The sequence below is a fragment of the Scardinius erythrophthalmus genome (assembly GCF_964197995.2).
Source record: "Scardinius erythrophthalmus genome assembly, chromosome: 25".
Classification (NCBI taxonomy): Eukaryota; Metazoa; Chordata; class Actinopteri; order Cypriniformes; family Leuciscidae; genus Scardinius; species Scardinius erythrophthalmus.
This window is the reverse complement of record NC_138245.1, coordinates 30,106,151-30,122,891: the sequence shown is the minus strand read 5'-3', so window position 1 is coordinate 30,122,891 and position 16,741 is coordinate 30,106,151. Positions and strand designations below refer to the sequence as shown.

Here is a 16,741-nt window from a genome sequence, read left to right as displayed (position 1 = left end):
TTCCTCTCAGTGTGTGTAAACCCAGTGTGTCTGTCAGCTCACTCACCTGTCTTCCTCTCAGTGTGTGTAAACCCAGTGTGTGTGTCGCTCACTCACCTGTCTTCCTCTCAGTGTGTGTAAACCCAGTGTGTCTGTCAGCTCAGAGACGGTCATGGCTTTGGGTAAATCCTGCTTGTTAGCGAGAACTAACAGAACGGCGTCTCTCATCTCGTCCTCCTCCAGCTGAAAAGGTTCAAATGGATTTGATGCACGAACACAATATTACATGTAGACTGTGATTATACTCGACTAGAGTGATATATCTGATGATATAGATGACGTACCATCAGTTTTAGTTCCTCTGCTGCCGTTTCAATCCTGTCATGATCACTGCTGTCCACCACAAAGATCAGACCCTGATCATACACACACACACACTGAATGTTCACTCCATAAGGGTGACATTTTCAAAGCTATAACTGCAAAATCACACTGTATAATGACACATTTGTGTTAAACTCTCACCTCAGTGTATTGATAATAATATTTCCAAAGACCTCTGATTTTGGTCTGACCACCGACATCCCACACAGTGAAAGAGATGTTATTATAATCTACAGTTTCAACATTAAAACCTAGAGAGGAAAGAATTGGATATTTAATAAAAATTGATAATCAGACAGTCCACATAAGGCAAGAAAAATGTATTTATTTAAATATATAATATTTCTCTTACCTATAGTTGGAATGGTTGTGACAACTTCACCAAGTTTGAGTTTGTAAAGGACTGTTGTTTTCCCTGCTGCATCCAGACCGACTTGAAGAAGAAATATTTACATTTATTTCAATGGATTCATAAGTAAAATAATCATAAGACGTATTTCAGATTATTAATATGCTCATTTTTTTTCCTGTGGCCTAAAAATGATTTAAGAACATGTCATGATAACAACAATAAGGGCTAAACTGTAAGACTTTAAACTCAAAGTGTGGAGACATGTACTCACCCATAAGCAATCTAATCTGCTTTTTCTCAAAGAGACGAGAGAAAACACGAGAGAAATAGTTACCCATGTTTAGCTACAAAAAGACAGAACAGCCGTTCTCTAGAAGTTAAAGGTAATAGTGTGTGTGTTCAGTGTGTGTGAGTGTTTATATAGCCTGTTTGCTTTCGGTTTGACTGACAGCTCAACACCGCCACTCTCACACAAGACGCGCGCTGTTTCTCTCGCGGCAAATCCAACGCGTTCGATATGACGTCACGTCATCATCACGTGACAAAACAAACTTACTTTTTTGTCAAATTTAAAGTTCGCTCAGTTTAATGAAGCAAATAAATGTGTGGCAAATATGAGCAGAGCGTCTGGTCAGGCATAAATAGTTGCTGTGATTGCTAGACCTTCACCATAAAAACTATATATATATATATATTATTGCTTTAAACAACAAAACAATATACAAGGGGAGCAAAGAAAACACACACACACACACACACACACACACACACACACACACACACACACACACACACATATATACACAAAATTATATTCAAAATAAATCATAATAATAATAAATCACAAAAATACAAGACCCTTGTATTAATCAACGATTTTGAAGACAGTACAAATGAACAGTCTTCATTGCTTTTCTATTAGTATTGAATAGTAGAAAAGTAATTTTCGAATTCTTTAAGGAATACTGAAAAGGGGCTTTATGTTAGAAAACTTCCACTTATGGATGTGAAATTTGACTAATAAAATTAACAGATAAATTACAAAAGCCTCCTTAATCACACTGTTATCATACTTTGAATATCCAAAAATTACATTTTCAAAATGCAAAACAAAATTAAAGAGAACCTTTTCCTTAATAAACATAGACACCTCATAACTTTTTCACATGACTACAATGCCTTAAACTTACTAAGGAAATGCTTGACAGGGCAGAATGTGAAAGGAAAGAAACTCATACAGGTTTGGAACAACTTGATGGTGAGTAAATGATGACAGATATTTCATGTTTCATTGGGTGAACTATCCTTTAACATTTCAAGATATTTGAGCAATTAAATCTGTTACTGTAAAATGTACCAACATAACAAATCAGATGATGCAAATGCAATGAGCTTAAAGTTCATTATAATCAGTGTATTAAGCAACTGTAAACACTGATAACACTTCTAAAATGGTCACCAAATACTGCATAGCAAACCCCATTAGGGTAACACACAAAACAATAAAATAATACAAAAAACATGAACCAAATAACAAAAGGTGGCATAAAACAGTCCAGTGCACATAACCGATAGCGAAAAAGATACCATTTTTGCTTTACGATATTTTGCCTTTAAAGTAGGCCCATACGAATTGCTGTTTGACATTGGTATATATATATATATATATATATATATATATATATTGTAATAATATTTCATAATATTACTGTTTTTTTTTGTTTGTTTGTTTTTGTCTGTTTTTTTAACATATATATTATATATATATGTTACAAAATATTGTCTTTTAAAATATAATTTCTTGTCATATAGTTACTTAGCTTACAGTTTTTATTAACATTTTTTTTTTTTTTTTTAAAGATGGCATCATGTTGTGTTTATAGTTTGGTAGTGGTAACGAGAACTGTTGCAGTGCCGTCGATCAACACACACTCAACTCCAGGTGACTGGACTGAACCTCTATAAAGGTTCCTGTATAGGTGTGATACTGTATACTCATTTACTGTGAAAGGAGTATTCAAGACTTTTTTTTATGCATAATTTATTGGAGCTTGCAGGACTGAAGGAATCCAACAGCGTGGGTGAAGGAGGTCTAATTCGTGTAGGAGCCATGTAATGGGAAAGTCATATATAGAGGGGGAGTGTATATGGCAAGCCGTTTTAACATTTAATCCTTTGAACTGACTAGTGTCTATTTTCATGCTATGTACTTATTTTTTAGATACTAGTATCTTTTCCATTAAGTACTAGTACTTATTCATTAGCTACTAGGGCCTATTCTTTACTTATTCATTACTAGTGCCTATTCTTTAGCTACTACCTTTTTAAAGATACTAGTACTTATTCATTAGATACTAGTTCTTATTTATTAGATACTAGTGCCTATTAAATACTTATTCAATATAGTACTTATTCATTAGTTACTAGTATTTATTATTTATTATTAGATACTAGTACTTATTCATTAGATACCAGTACTTATTTCAATAGTGACTAGTAACTATTCTTTTGTTCTTCTGTGGGGATCTGTCATTCAGATATCAACTATTCAGTTCAAGTCAAGTCAAGTCAACTTTATTTATATAGCGCTTTTCACAATACAGATTGTATCAAAGCAGCTTCACAGTATTAAATAAAATAGTACATCAGTGTTTGTTTCTGGTGTAAAACATCCACGTTTGGTAATGCAGATCAATAGCACTGGTGAATCGATTAATCAATTTAAGTATCCCCAACTGAGCAAGCCAAAGGCAACAGTGGCAAGGAACCGAAAAACTCCATTAGGTGACCTAATGGAGAAAAAAAAAACCTTGGGAGAACCCAGGCTCAGTCGGGGGCCAGTTCTCCTCTGGCGTTTATGAAGTAGAGACCGGATTTAACTGTAAGATTAAAATATTATATGAATGCCTGGCTGAAGAGATGCGTCTTTAATCTAGTTTTAAACTGGGAGAGCGAATCTGAGCAACGAACAGTATCAGGAAGGCTATTCCAGAGTTTTGGTGCTAAATGTGAAAATGCTCTCCCTCCTTTGGTGGATCTGGATATCCTAGGTATGACCAGAAGCCTCGAATTTAGTGATCTTAAAGAGCGCGATGGATTATAGGGCGATAGAAGATCCGTTAAATAAACTGGAGCTAAGCCGTTTAGGGCTTTATAAGTCAGTAGCAATACCTTGTAATTAATACGGAACTTTATAGGTAACCAATGTAGTGATGATAAAATTGGTGTTATATGGTCAAACTTTCTTGATCTAGTAAGAACTCTAGCGGCGGCATTTTGGACTAACTGTAGCTTGTTTATTGAGGATGCAGGACAACCAGCTAATAAAGCATTACAGTAATCTAGTCTCGAGGTCATGAATGCATGAACTAGCTTTTCTGCATCAGAAACAGATAGCATGTTACGTAATTTAGCAATATTTCTAAGGTGAAAAAATGCTGTTTTTGTAACATATGAAATATGATTTTCAAAAGACAAGTTACAATCTAATATAACACCCAGGTCTTTTACTGTAGAGGATAAAGTAACAGGACATCCTACTATGTTAAAGTTGTATTGTAAGAGGTTTTGTGGGCGGTTTTTTGAACCGATAAGTATAACCTCTGTCTTATCTGGATTTAATAAAAGAAAATTGTGCGTCATCCAATCTTTTATATCTTTAACACACTCTGTCAATTTGGATAATTTAGCGTTTTCATCCGGCCGTGATGAAATATATAGTTGAGTGTCATCAGCATAACAATGGAAACTAATTCCATGTTTCCTTATAATATTTCCAAGTGGCAGCATATATATTGCTGCATATATACTGCCACTAATATTTCCAAGTGGCAGTTCTGACTAGTGTGTATTCCAATTGTGACTAGTAAATATATATTAGATACTAGTAGTTATTCATTAGGTATGATAAGATAAGATTTTTCTTTTATGCTAAAAATCATTAGGATATTAAGTAAAGATCATGTTCCATGAAGATATTCCTACCGTAAATATATAAAACATGTATTTCTGTGAGTGAATGCAGCACAATCGTGAGCATAAATGCACAACTTTAAAGGAGATTTTCTCAATGTTTCGACTTTTTTGCACCCTCAGATTCTAGATTTACAATAGTTGTATCTCGACCAAATATTGTCCTATCCTAACAAACCATTCATCCAGTTTTCAGATGGTGTATAAATCTCAATTTAAAAAAAATGGACCCATGTGACTGGTTTTGTGGTCCAGGGTCACATATGTGGTATATATAGACATTTTTAGTGACTTTCAGTGATTGAATCAGGGGGAAAGGAGAGCGAGTACAGCACAGATAAGAGAGGAGAGAAGTTTGGGCAAGGCGATGTCCTGTGCTCTTTCTTTGACATCTTCTCTCCACATTAGTGAGATTTCTTGTTTTATTGCAGGGTGTTTGATCTCCTCTTTTGTTTCTTTATTACAAGCTTTTTTTATTTTTTATTACAATCTGTTTGCAAGCACAGATTTATTGTTTTTGCACTAAAACATGCACTAATTTTACTATGTATTTATTAAATGAGAATTAAATATAGGAATATTGATGTTTGTAAATAAATACAGAATTTATTGGAGATATCTGAAAGGCACAGATGTTTATTACAGGCAGACATCAGGTCGTTCTTTCAAAGTGCAAATAGAACAGAACACACACGAAAACATGACAAACTTTCTTTCAAAGTCCATAGAAGAATGATATAATATATAACAAATCATTTCTTCAAGACTAAGACTAACAATTCAAAATATACAGTTTTGATTTAACATTAATAAATCAAAATGCTTTTGAGATAATAAACAGTTGGAGGCTGTTATAATATATACAGTACATTCTATTACAATGTATTTTCAAGTATCCGTCCACAAAATCCCCCAATAAAGTGTTAAAGCAACCATGAAATCATGGACAATTCTTGTTGTTTATGGAATATTAAAGTTTTTATTATAAGTGATGTGTCCGTGCACATCAATATTTTTTTTAAAGTTAATCTTTAATCAAAATAACTTGCAGAGACATCTCTTCTCTTCTCTGGTGACGTGTTTACTGGCGCGATCAAGCCTTGCCCAGTTTGTTCTTGTTCCAGAAGGCGTTTCACTCGGAAATACGTCACAATAAGGAAGAGTTGTTTCGCAACTTCCATTTCATGTCGACTTAAATCATGAATTATTGTTGTTTTGACAGTTGATCCGAGAGCCAATCCAGTCCTTCATATAATCCTGAGCCTTGAACCGCACATGTGGCCTGAACGAACCACTGAGAGAGAGAGAGAGCCACATGTGACCTCACACATCATCAACTGCACTGAGTGTGTGTGTCGCTCACTCACCTGTCTTCCTCTCAGTGTGTGTAAACCCAGTGTGTGTGTCACTCACTCACCTGTCTTCCTCTCAGTGTGTGTAAACCCAGTGTGTGTCGCTCACTCACCTGTCTTCCTCTCAGTGTGTGTAAACCCAGTGTGTGTGTCGCTCACTCACCTGTCTTCCTCTCAGTGTGTGTAAACCCAGTGTGTGTGTCACTCACTCACCTGTCTTCCTCTCAGTGTGTGTAAACCCAGTGTGTGTGTCACTCACTCACCTGTCTTCCTCTCAGTGTGTGTAAACCCAGTGTGTGTCGCTCACTCACCTATCTTCCTCTCAGTGTGTGTAAACCCAGTGTGTGTGTCACTCACTCACCTGTCTTCCTCTCAGTGTGTGTAAACCCAGTGTGTGTCGCTCACTCACCTGTCTTCCTCTCAGTGTGTGTAAACCCAGTGTGTGTGTCGCTCACTCACCTGTCTTCCTCTCAGTGTGTGTAAACCCAGTGTGTGTGTCGCTCACTCACCTGTCTTCCTCTCAGTGTGTGTAAACCCAGTGTGTGTGTCACTCACTCACCTGTCTTCCTCTCAGTGTGTGTAAACCCAGTGTGTGTGTCGCTCACTCACCTGTCTTCCTCTCAGTGTGTGTAAACCCAGTGTGTGTCGCTCACTCACCTATCTTCCTCTCAGTGTGTGTAAACCCAGTGTGTGTGTCGCTCACTCACCTGTCTTCCTCTCAGTTTGTGTAAACCCAGTGTGTGTGTCGCTCACTCACCTGTCTTCCTCTCAGTGTGTGTAAACCCAGTGTGTGTGTCGCTCACTCACCTGTCTTCCTCTCAGTGTGTGTAAACCCAGTGTGTGTGTCGCTCACTCACCTGTCTTCCTCTCAGTGTGTGTAAACCCAGTGTGTGTGTCGCTCACTCACCTGTCTTCCTCTCAGTGTGTGTAAACCCAGTGTGTGTCACTCACTCACCTGTCTTCCTCTCAGTGTGTGTAAACCCAGCGTGTGTGTCACTCACTCACCTGTCTTCCTCTCAGTGTGTGTAAACCCAGTGTGTGTGTCGCTCACTCACCTGTCTTCCTCTCAGTGTGTGTAAACCCAGTGTGTGTGTCGCTCACTCACCTGTCTTCCTCTCAGTGTGTGTAAACCCAGTGTGTGTGTCGCTCACTCACCTGTCTTCCTCTCAGTGTGTGTAAACCCAGTGTGTGTGTGTCACTCACTCACCTGTCTTCCTCTCAGTGTGTGTAAACCCAGTGTGTGTGTCGCTCACTCACCTGTCTTCCTCTCAGTGTGTGTAAACCCAGTGTGTGTGTCGCTCACTCACCTGTCTTCCTCTCAGTGTGTGTAAACCCAGTGTGTGTGTCGCTCACTCACCTGTCTTCCTCTCAGTGTGTGTAAACCCAGTGTGTGTGTCGCTCACTCACCTGTCTTCCTCTCAGTGTGTGTAAACCCAGTGTGTCTGTCAGCTCAGAGACGGTCATGGCTTTGGGTAAATCCTGCTTGTTAGCGAGAACTAACAGAACGCCGTCTCTCATCTGGTCCTCCTCCATCATCAGTTTTAGTTCCTCTGCTGCCATCTCAACCCTCTCATGATCACTGCAGTCCACCACAAAGATCAGACCCTGAATCATACACACACACACATGCATAGTTGACATTTTGCAAATAAAACCACATTTGGACAAATATAGTAAACTGCAAAATCAGATAGATAAATCAGATAAATAGAGATAAAACTCTGTTACCTTTGTGTTCACATAGTAATGTCTCCAGAGACCTCTGATGACACTCTGACCGCCGACATCCCACACCGTGAAGGAGATGTTTTTATACTCAACTGTCTCAACATTAAAACCTGGAGAGGAGAATCATGAGCAGTTAGACATGACATATAGAACAAAAATGAATGCAGAAATTGATAAATGATGGTTTAATATGTTTTGTTTTGAGTTTCTTACCAATAGTTGGAATAGTTGAGACAACTTCACCAAGTTTGAGTTTGTAGAGGATTGTGGTTTTCCCTGCGGCATCCAGACCAACTAGAAGAAGAAATATTTACATTTACTCCACAATGGAAATGCACACGATTCTTAATCTGAATGTTTTCTAAAAAAAAATCACATATTAATTAGGGCAAATGAAACCATAGAGAAATAATAGTTTGTTTACGAATCAAATAATAAAAGTACATTTTGAGGAAGAAAAAAACAAAACATGTACTCACCCATAAGCAACCTCATCTCTTTTTTCTTCAGGAGACGAGCGAAAAGGTTAGAGAAGAAGACGCCCATTTTTAAAGAGCTGATGAAAAAGCTGTTTGCTGTATTCAGTGAAAATAAATGTCCAGAGGAAGAGGCTCAGATTTCTAGTGTGATGTTGGTGTGAGTGTGTGTGAGTGTTTATATAGGGTGTTTGCTTTCGGTTTGACTGACAGCTCAACACAAGGCACGCGCACTTTCTCTCGCGGCAAATCCAACGCGTTCAATATGACGTCACCTACGGTATCACCTGTCTAAAAGCAAATCTTGTTATGATGTAAAGTTTAAAATCTATTATAGCCGAATAAAGATTTCAGAAGTTCTGTAAATCTGACGAGGATCATGTACGATGTTTTTTTTGTTTCTCCTTCAGGCATTGTAAACATAATTTCTGAAGCCTAGCCCGCACAAGTTGAGTTAAAATTCACATTATATAGCATACATCCCTACTATTGCTTCTATTTTATGTTTTGATGCATAAAAATGGTTGTTAAATTAAAAAAATCATAGCTGTTTAGCAACATTTTTGCTCAGAGTTTGAGACATTCTGTGGTGGAAATGTCATATGATTTTATATAACAAGTACAAGTACAAAGTACAAAGTACAACACACTTAATATATATATATATATATATATATATATATATATATATATATATATATATATATATATATATATTTTTTTTTTTTAAATAAAATAGCGCTTCACTGATACTGTCTGTTTGATCAACAAAATAATAACTCTTGTCTCGTTCCTATTTATTTATATTTTCTTTTACTGTCTATGATTATTTTGCACTTTGTTTTGTCACGTGACGTGACGTCATTTCGAACGCGTTGGATTTGCCGCGAGAGAAACTGCGCGCGTCTTGTGTGAGAGTGGCGGTGTTGAGCTGTCAGTCAAACCGAAAGCAAACACCCTATATAAACACACACACACACACTCACACATCTTCACACTCGCAATCTGAGCCTGTTCCTCTGGACATTTATTGTCACTAAATACAGCAAAAAGCTTTTTCATTTGCACTTTAAAAAATGGGCGTCTTCTTCTCTAACCTTTTCGCACGTCTCTTTGAGAAAAAAGAGATGAGGTTGCTTATGGGTGAGTACATTTATTATTTATAGAAAATGTAAAACACTGATCTTTACTCTTTGATTCTTATTCAGTTTTTAAAACAAGTATCTAGTGCACTGAAAACAGATACATATTAATTGATACGTGATAAAACTTCAGAAAATATTCCAGTTATGAATCTCGTGCATTTTCATTGTGGAATAAATACATAATACATATTTCTGTTCCAAGTCGGTCTGGATGCAGCAGGGAAAACAACAGTCCTCTACAAACTCAAACTTGGGGAAGTTGTCACAACTATTCCAACTCTAGGTAAGACATTTCAGGTCAAACAAATGTTTATTGTTTATTATATTTCATAAGTACTGAATCACTGATGATGACTGACTCTGATTCTCCTCTCTAGGTTTTAATGTTGAGACAGTTGAATATAAAAACATCTCCTTCACGGTGTGGGATGTCGGCGGTCAGGACGTTATCAGACGCCTCTGGAGACACTACTATCAGAACACTAAGGTAATTATGTGTTCAGTTCAATATATACAGTACTGTGCAAAAGTCTTAGGCATGTTAATATGGTTTTAAAGGAACACTCCACCGTTTTTTGAAATAGGGCTTATTCACCTTCTTTCCTACATTTAGATAGGTGGGCAAATGCATTTTTGTCTCAGTGCATGCATTGTTTTAGTTTGACAGGGTCGGCGCTAGCTTAGCTTAGCATAATGAATGGAATCCTTTGTTGCCAGCTAGCATGTCCTGAGTAAAAGTGATATAAAAAACCCCCCACCTAATTACTTCTTGTGGCCTGCGTATTCACAACAAGTACAAATAGCGATGCAGATTAACACTAGGCGATTTCCTAGGCAGATATTGACTTGGGACTATATTAGGGGGTAGCACAGACGAAGCACTGCTACTTGGGCGTGATATCTCTGCGTCAATCTCTAAGTCAATATCTGCATAGGAAATCGCCTAGTGTTAATCTGCATCGCTATTTGTACTTGTTGTGAATACGCAGGCCACAAGAAGTAATTAGGTGTTTTTTTTTTTATATCACTTTTACTCAGGACATGCTAGCTGGCAACAAAGGATTCCATTCATTATGCTAAGCTAAGCTAGCGCCGACCCTGTCAAACTAAAACAATGCATGCACTGAGACAAAAATGCATTTGCCCACCTATCTAAATGTAGGAAAGAAGGTGAATAAGCCCTATTTCAAAAAACGGTGGAGTGTTCCTTTAAGTCAGTTATTTCTATCTTTTGCTGTAGTGTGTCAGTAGGAAATATCAGTTTACATTTCCAAACATTCTTTTTGCCATTAATTGTAATAATCCAGTGAGATTTGAGTCTGACAACAGCCGGTATGATCTGATCTCACCATTATCGAGTCCGTCTGTGATTACATGAAGAAACTTCACCATAAAAACAGGTTTCTTCAAGCGTCTCAGAGACGTTCCTGCAGTTCTTCTGGATTTAGTCTGTCTCAGTTTCTTCAGTTTCTTCATGTAATCACAGACGGACTCGATGATGGCGAGATCAGATCATACCGGCTGTTGTCAGACTCAAATCTCACTGGATTATTACAATTAATGGCAAAAAGAATGTTTGGAAATGTAAACTGATATTTCCTACAGACACACTACAGCAAAATATACTTTATATATAATATAAGACTTTTGCACAGTACTGTATATATTATTTTAGCACTTCAAATCTAACCAACTGCTTTTTATGAAATGCCCTGAACAAAGTGTGTGTGTGTGTGTGTATGATCAGGGTCTGATCTTTGTGGTGGACAGCAGTGATCCTGAGAGGATTGAAACGGCAGCAGAGGAACTAAAACTGATGGTACGTCATCTATATCATCAGATATATCACTCTAGTCGAGTATAATCACAGTCTACATGTAATATTGTGTTCGTGCATCAAATCCATTTGAACTTTTTCAGCTGGAGGAGGACGAGATGAGAGACGCCGTTCTGTTAGTTCTCGCTAACAAGCAGGATTTACCCAAAGCCATGACCGTCTCTGAGCTGACAGACACACTGGGTTTACACACACTGAGAGGAAGACAGGTGAGTGAGCGACACACACACTGGGTTTACACACACTGAGAGGAAGACAGGTGAGTGAGCGACACACACACTGGGTTTACACACACTGAGAGGAAGACAGGTGAGTGAGCGACACACACACTGGGTTTACACACACTGAGAGGAAGACAGGTGAGTGAGCGACACACACACTGGGTTTACACACACTGAGAGGAAGACAGGTGAGTGAGCGACACACACACTGGGTTTACACACACTGAGAGGAAGACAGGTGAGTGAGCGACACACACACTGGGTTTACACACACTGAGAGGAAGACAGGTGAGTGAGTGACACACACACTGGGTTTACACACACTGAGAGGAAGACAGGTGAGTGAGCGACACACACTGGGTTTACACACACTGAGAGGAAGACAGGTGAGTGAGTGACACACACACTGGGTTTACACACACTGAGAGGAAGACAAGTGAGTGAGCGACACACACACACTGGGTTTACACACACTGAGAGGAAGACAGGTGAGTGAGCGACACACACACTGGGTTTACACACACTGAGAGGAAGACAGGTGAGTGAGCTGACAGACACACTGGGTTTACACACACTGAGAGGAAGACAGGTGAGTGAGTGACACACACACTGGGTTTACACACACTGAGAGGAAGACAGGTGAGTGAGCTGACAGACACACTGGGTTTACACACACTGAGAGGAAGACAGGTGAGTGAGCGACACACACACTGGGTTTACACACACTGAGAGGAAGACAGGTGAGTGAGCGACACACACACTGGGTTTACACACACTGAGAGGAAGACAGGTGAGTGAGCGACACACACACTGGGTTTACACACACTGAGAGGAAGACAGGTGAGTGAGCGACACACACACTGGGTTTACACACACTGAGAGGAAGACAGGTGAGTGAGCGACACACACACTGGGTTTACACACACTGAGAGGAAGACAGGTGAGTGAGCGACACACACACTGGGTTTACACACACTGAGAGGAAGACAGGTGAGTGAGTGACACACACACTGGGTTTACACACACTGAGAGGAAGACAGGTGAGTGAGCGACACACACTGGGTTTACACACACTGAGAGGAAGACAGGTGAGTGAGTGACACACACACTGGGTTTACACACACTGAGAGGAAGACAAGTGAGTGAGCGACACACACACACTGGGTTTACACACACTGAGAGGAAGACAGGTGAGTGAGCGACACACACACTGGGTTTACACACACTGAGAGGAAGACAGGTGAGTGAGCTGACAGACACACTGGGTTTACACACACTGAGAGGAAGACAGGTGAGTGAGTGACACACACACTGGGTTTACACACACTGAGAGGAAGACAGGTGAGTGAGCTGACAGACACACTGGGTTTACACACACTGAGAGGAAGACAGGTGAGTGAGCGACACACACACTGGGTTTACACACACTGAGAGGAAGACAGGTGAGTGAGCGACACACACACTGGGTTTACACACACTGAGAGGAAGACAGGTGAGTGAGCGACACACACACTGGGTTTACACACACTGAGAGGAAGACAGGTGAGTGAGCGACACACACACTGGGTTTACACACACTGAGAGGAAGACAGGTGAGTGAGCGACACACACACTGGGTTTACACACACTGAGAGGAAGACAGGTGAGTGAGCGACACACACACTGGGTTTACACACACTGAGAGGAAGACAGGTGAGTGAGCGACACACACTGGGTTTACACACACTGAGAGGAAGACAGGTGAGTGAGCGACACACACACTGGGTTTACACACACTGAGAGGAAGACAGGTGAGTGAGCGACACACACACTGGGTTTACACACACTGAGAGGAAGACAGGTGAGTGAGTGACACACACACTGGGTTTACACACACTGAGAGGAAGACAGGTGAGTGAGCGACACACACACTGGGTTTACACACACTGAGAGGAAGACAGGTGAGTGAGTGACACACACACTGGGTTTACACACACTGAGAGGAAGACAGGTGAGTGAGCGACACACACACTGGGTTTACACACACTGAGAGGAAGACAGGTGAGTGAGTGACACACACACTGGGTTTACACACACTGAGAGGAAGACAGGTGAGTGAGCGACACACACACTGGGTTTACACACACTGAGAGGAAGACAGGTGAGTGAGCGACACACACACTGGGTTTACACACACTGAGAGGAAGACAGGTGAGTGAGTGACACACACACTGGGTTTACACACACTGAGAGGAAGACAGGTGAGTGAGCGACACACACACTGGGTTTACACACACTGAGAGGAAGACAGGTGAGTGAGCGACACACACACTGGGTTTACACACACTGAGAGGAAGACAGGTGAGTGAGCGACACACACACTGGGTTTACACACACTGAGAGGAAGACAGGTGAGTGAGCGACACACACACTGGGTTTACACACACTGAGAGGAAGACAGGTGAGTGAGCGACACACACACTGGGTTTACACACACTGAGAGGAAGACAGGTGAGTGAGCGACACACACACTGGGTTTACACACACTGAGAGGAAGACAGGTGAGTGAGCGACACACACACTGGGTTTACACACACTGAGAGGAAGACAGGTGAGTGAGTGACACACACACTGGGTTTACACACACTGAGAGGAAGACAGGTGAGTGAGCGACACACACACTGGGTTTACACACACTGAGAGGAAGACAGGTGAGTGAGTGACACACACACTGGGTTTACACACACTGAGAGGAAGACAGGTGAGTGAGCGACACACACACTGGGTTTACACACACTGAGAGGAAGACAGGTGAGTGAGCGACACACACACTGGGTTTACACACACTGAGAGGAAGACAGGTGAGTGAGCGACACACACACTGGGTTTACACACACTGAGAGGAAGACAGGTGAGTGAGCGACACACACACTGGGTTTACACACACTGAGAGGAAGACAGGTGAGTGAGTGACACACACACACTGGGTTTACACACACTGAGAGGAAGACAGGTGAGTGAGCGACACACACACTGGGTTTACACACACTGAGAGGAAGACAGGTGAGTGAGTGACACACACACTGGGTTTACACACACTGAGAGGAAGACAGGTGAGTGAGCGACACACACACTGGGTTTACACACACTGAGAGGAAGACAGGTGAGTGAGTGACACACACACTGGGTTTACACACACTGAGAGGAAGACAGGTGAGTGAGCGACACACACACTGGGTTTACACACACTGAGAGGAAGACAGGTGAGTGAGCGACACACACACTGGGTTTACACACACTGAGAGGAAGACAGGTGAGTGAGTGACACACACACTGGGTTTACACACACTGAGAGGAAGACAGGTGAGTGAGCTGACAGACACACTGGGTTTACACACACTGAGAGGAAGACAGGTGAGTGAGCGACACACACACTGGGTTTACACACACTGAGAGGAAGACAGGTGAGTGAGCGACACACACACTGGGTTTACACACACTGAGAGGAAGACAGGTGAGTGAGCTGACAGACACACTGGGTTTACACACACTGAGAGGAAGACAGGTGAGTGAGCGACACACACACTGGGTTTACACACACTGAGAGGAAGACAGGTGAGTGAGCGACACACACACTGGGTTTACACACACTGAGAGGAAGACAGGTGAGTGAGTGACACACACACTGGGTTTACACACACTGAGAGGAAGACAGGTGAGTGAGCGACACACACACTGGGTTTACACACACTGAGAGGAAGACAGGTGAGTGAGCGACACACACACTGGGTTTACACACACTGAGAGGAAGACAGGTGAGTGAGCGACACACACACTGGGTTTACACACACTGAGAGGAAGACAGGTGAGTGAGCGACACACAGAGAATGTCTAATAAGGGGAGAACTTTCACTAAGTACACTTCCGGGTTCTGAACTGGCTGCAGTTCCACTCTGGCTCCACATGAGGGCGCTCACAGGGTGAGTGCAGAATGAATGGAGGTCAATGGTGCCATACCCCTCAAAATCCACTTTTCTCAGGATATAATTTTTTGTCTAGTAATTTTAATGTTGTATTTGAAAGGAGATGCAAAGAAATTACACATTGCTGGGTGTTAGATTTTTTAGAGTCACTTATTTGCTTTAAAAAGTCTTTTAAAATGTCAATGACGTCATATACATGTACGACCCGAGATACTGCTTTACGGCAATCCTTCAGTCACTTTGGTGCTTTCAGCTCTGCACTTTCTTTTCTCTCGAGGCATCGACAACACAGCTGACACAGGTAAACACACGTGCTAGAAGAGTTTTTATTCTGTTGTTTTAAAAGACCATCAAGCGGTATCTCTGGTCGTAATCAGTCCATCACTGACCAATCAGCGTTCATTAGCAGAATGCTAGCGTGTTATGGGCGACAACAACTCAACCTGTGAGAAATCGAAAGGACATAAGTACTCGTTCATTCAACTTTCGACCTATAACCCATGTTGAACTTGCAAAACCTACAATCAAATCTGAGATTTCTCAACTGCAATCGGGTGAAAGAGACACATTTAGCCGTCTAGCCCCATAGACTCCCATTCATTCTGCACTCATGGGTGATCGCCCCCAGTGGAGCTCTGGTGGAACTACAACCACAATTCGGTACAATAGCGCTTAATAGGGAGTGGCCTAGACTATGAGACTAAATGCAGATGAGCGGAATAGAGTTGATGTGTGAGGTCACATGTGTTTCTCTCTCTCTCTCAGTGGTTCGTTCAGGCCACATGTGCGATTCAAGGCTCAGGATTATATGAAGGACTGGATTGGCTCTCGGATCAACTGTCCAAACGATAAAACACTACAGAAGAAAATACACTAAATCATAACTGAACGTATATATGTCTCCAGATTTGTTTTATTTTGGGATATTCATGGAATATTGTTAAACATTCTAATATATAACGCTAATTCACTGTATATTTAACTTAGCACTGGTGTAAATACATTATTAAATAATTTTTGTACATGTCTTGCCTTCAATATGTGCCTTTCAAATATCTTCAATAAATTTTGTATTTATTTACAAAATATTGTAGTTATGAATTATATTTCATTTAAAATAGACCAATCTACAATAGTTTTACTATTCTTAAACCAAAACATTCATTACAGAAATAGATTTATGCTCAACACAGATTCATAATTGACATTTATTTACATCTGGAAAAAATATATACTTGTTCTTCATGAGGGAAACAGAACAATGAAATTCTTTCTAGGGAAAATGGTTAAAGAAAAAGAAAAAAATAATAGTGGTTTGGGGTTTGATAGAAAA

General features: G+C 40.7%; 3 protein-coding genes across 4 annotated transcripts in view; 1 reads left to right on the top strand and 2 right to left on the bottom strand.

Annotated features, from left to right (window-relative positions):
- LOC308685626 (ADP-ribosylation factor 4-like) overlaps positions 1-1,251 on the bottom strand; it is a 2,083-nt gene extending 832 nt beyond the window's left edge. The window contains exons 1-5 of one of the 2 annotated variants that reach the window (XR_014029482.1): positions 987-1,229; positions 716-796; positions 505-614; positions 324-395; positions 1-222 (exon numbers count right to left, since the gene is read on the bottom strand). The exon at positions 1-222 is cut by the window's left edge and continues 203 nt beyond it. Coding sequence is in view for 1 of the 2 variants with exons in the window: in XM_081357531.1 (XP_081213657.1) it covers positions 97-222; positions 324-395; positions 505-614; positions 716-796; positions 987-1,053 (456 nt within the window). In the remaining variant the exon portion in view is untranslated. Of the gene's footprint in view, positions 223-323; positions 396-504; positions 615-715; positions 797-986 lie in introns of both variants that reach the window. The other variant, XM_081357531.1, reaches the window with a different exon arrangement.
- A 4,025-nt stretch (positions 1,252-5,276) lies between these two features.
- Positions 5,277-8,397, bottom strand: LOC308685624 (ADP-ribosylation factor 4-like). Its single transcript, XM_081357529.1, has 5 exons — positions 8,247-8,397; positions 7,981-8,061; positions 7,768-7,877; positions 7,447-7,644; positions 5,277-5,981 (listed from the first exon to the last, which is right to left on the bottom strand). Exons 1-5 carry the CDS (start codon positions 8,311-8,313, stop codon positions 5,892-5,894), a joined length of 546 nt encoding a protein of 181 aa, XP_081213655.1. The 5' UTR covers positions 8,314-8,397; the 3' UTR covers positions 5,277-5,891.
- A 922-nt stretch (positions 8,398-9,319) lies between these two features.
- On the top strand, positions 9,320-16,260 carry LOC308685972 (ADP-ribosylation factor 4-like; the record flags this gene model as incomplete). The annotated part of the gene is made up of 6 exons (XM_081358145.1): positions 9,320-9,386; positions 9,591-9,671; positions 9,766-9,875; positions 11,136-11,207; positions 11,309-11,434; positions 16,174-16,260. 6 exons carry the CDS (start codon positions 9,320-9,322, stop codon positions 16,258-16,260), a joined length of 543 nt encoding a protein of 180 aa, XP_081214271.1.
- Positions 16,261-16,741: the final 481 nt, after the last annotated feature.

Bases quoted from the DNA above. Each gene is read 5' to 3' on its own strand.
- LOC308685624 (XM_081357529.1), bottom strand. From the start codon at position 8,313: ATGGGCGTCTTCTTCTCTAACCTTTTCGCTCGTCTCCTGAAGAAAAAA. The intron at 7,878-7,980 runs GTAAGAAACTCA...TCTCCTCTCCAG, and splicing joins CTCAACTATTCCAACTATTG to GTTTTAATGTTGAGACAGTT. The intron at 5,982-7,446 runs GTGAGTGAGCGA...TCTCTCTCTCAG, and splicing joins ACACACTGAGAGGAAGACAG to TGGTTCGTTCAGGCCACATG.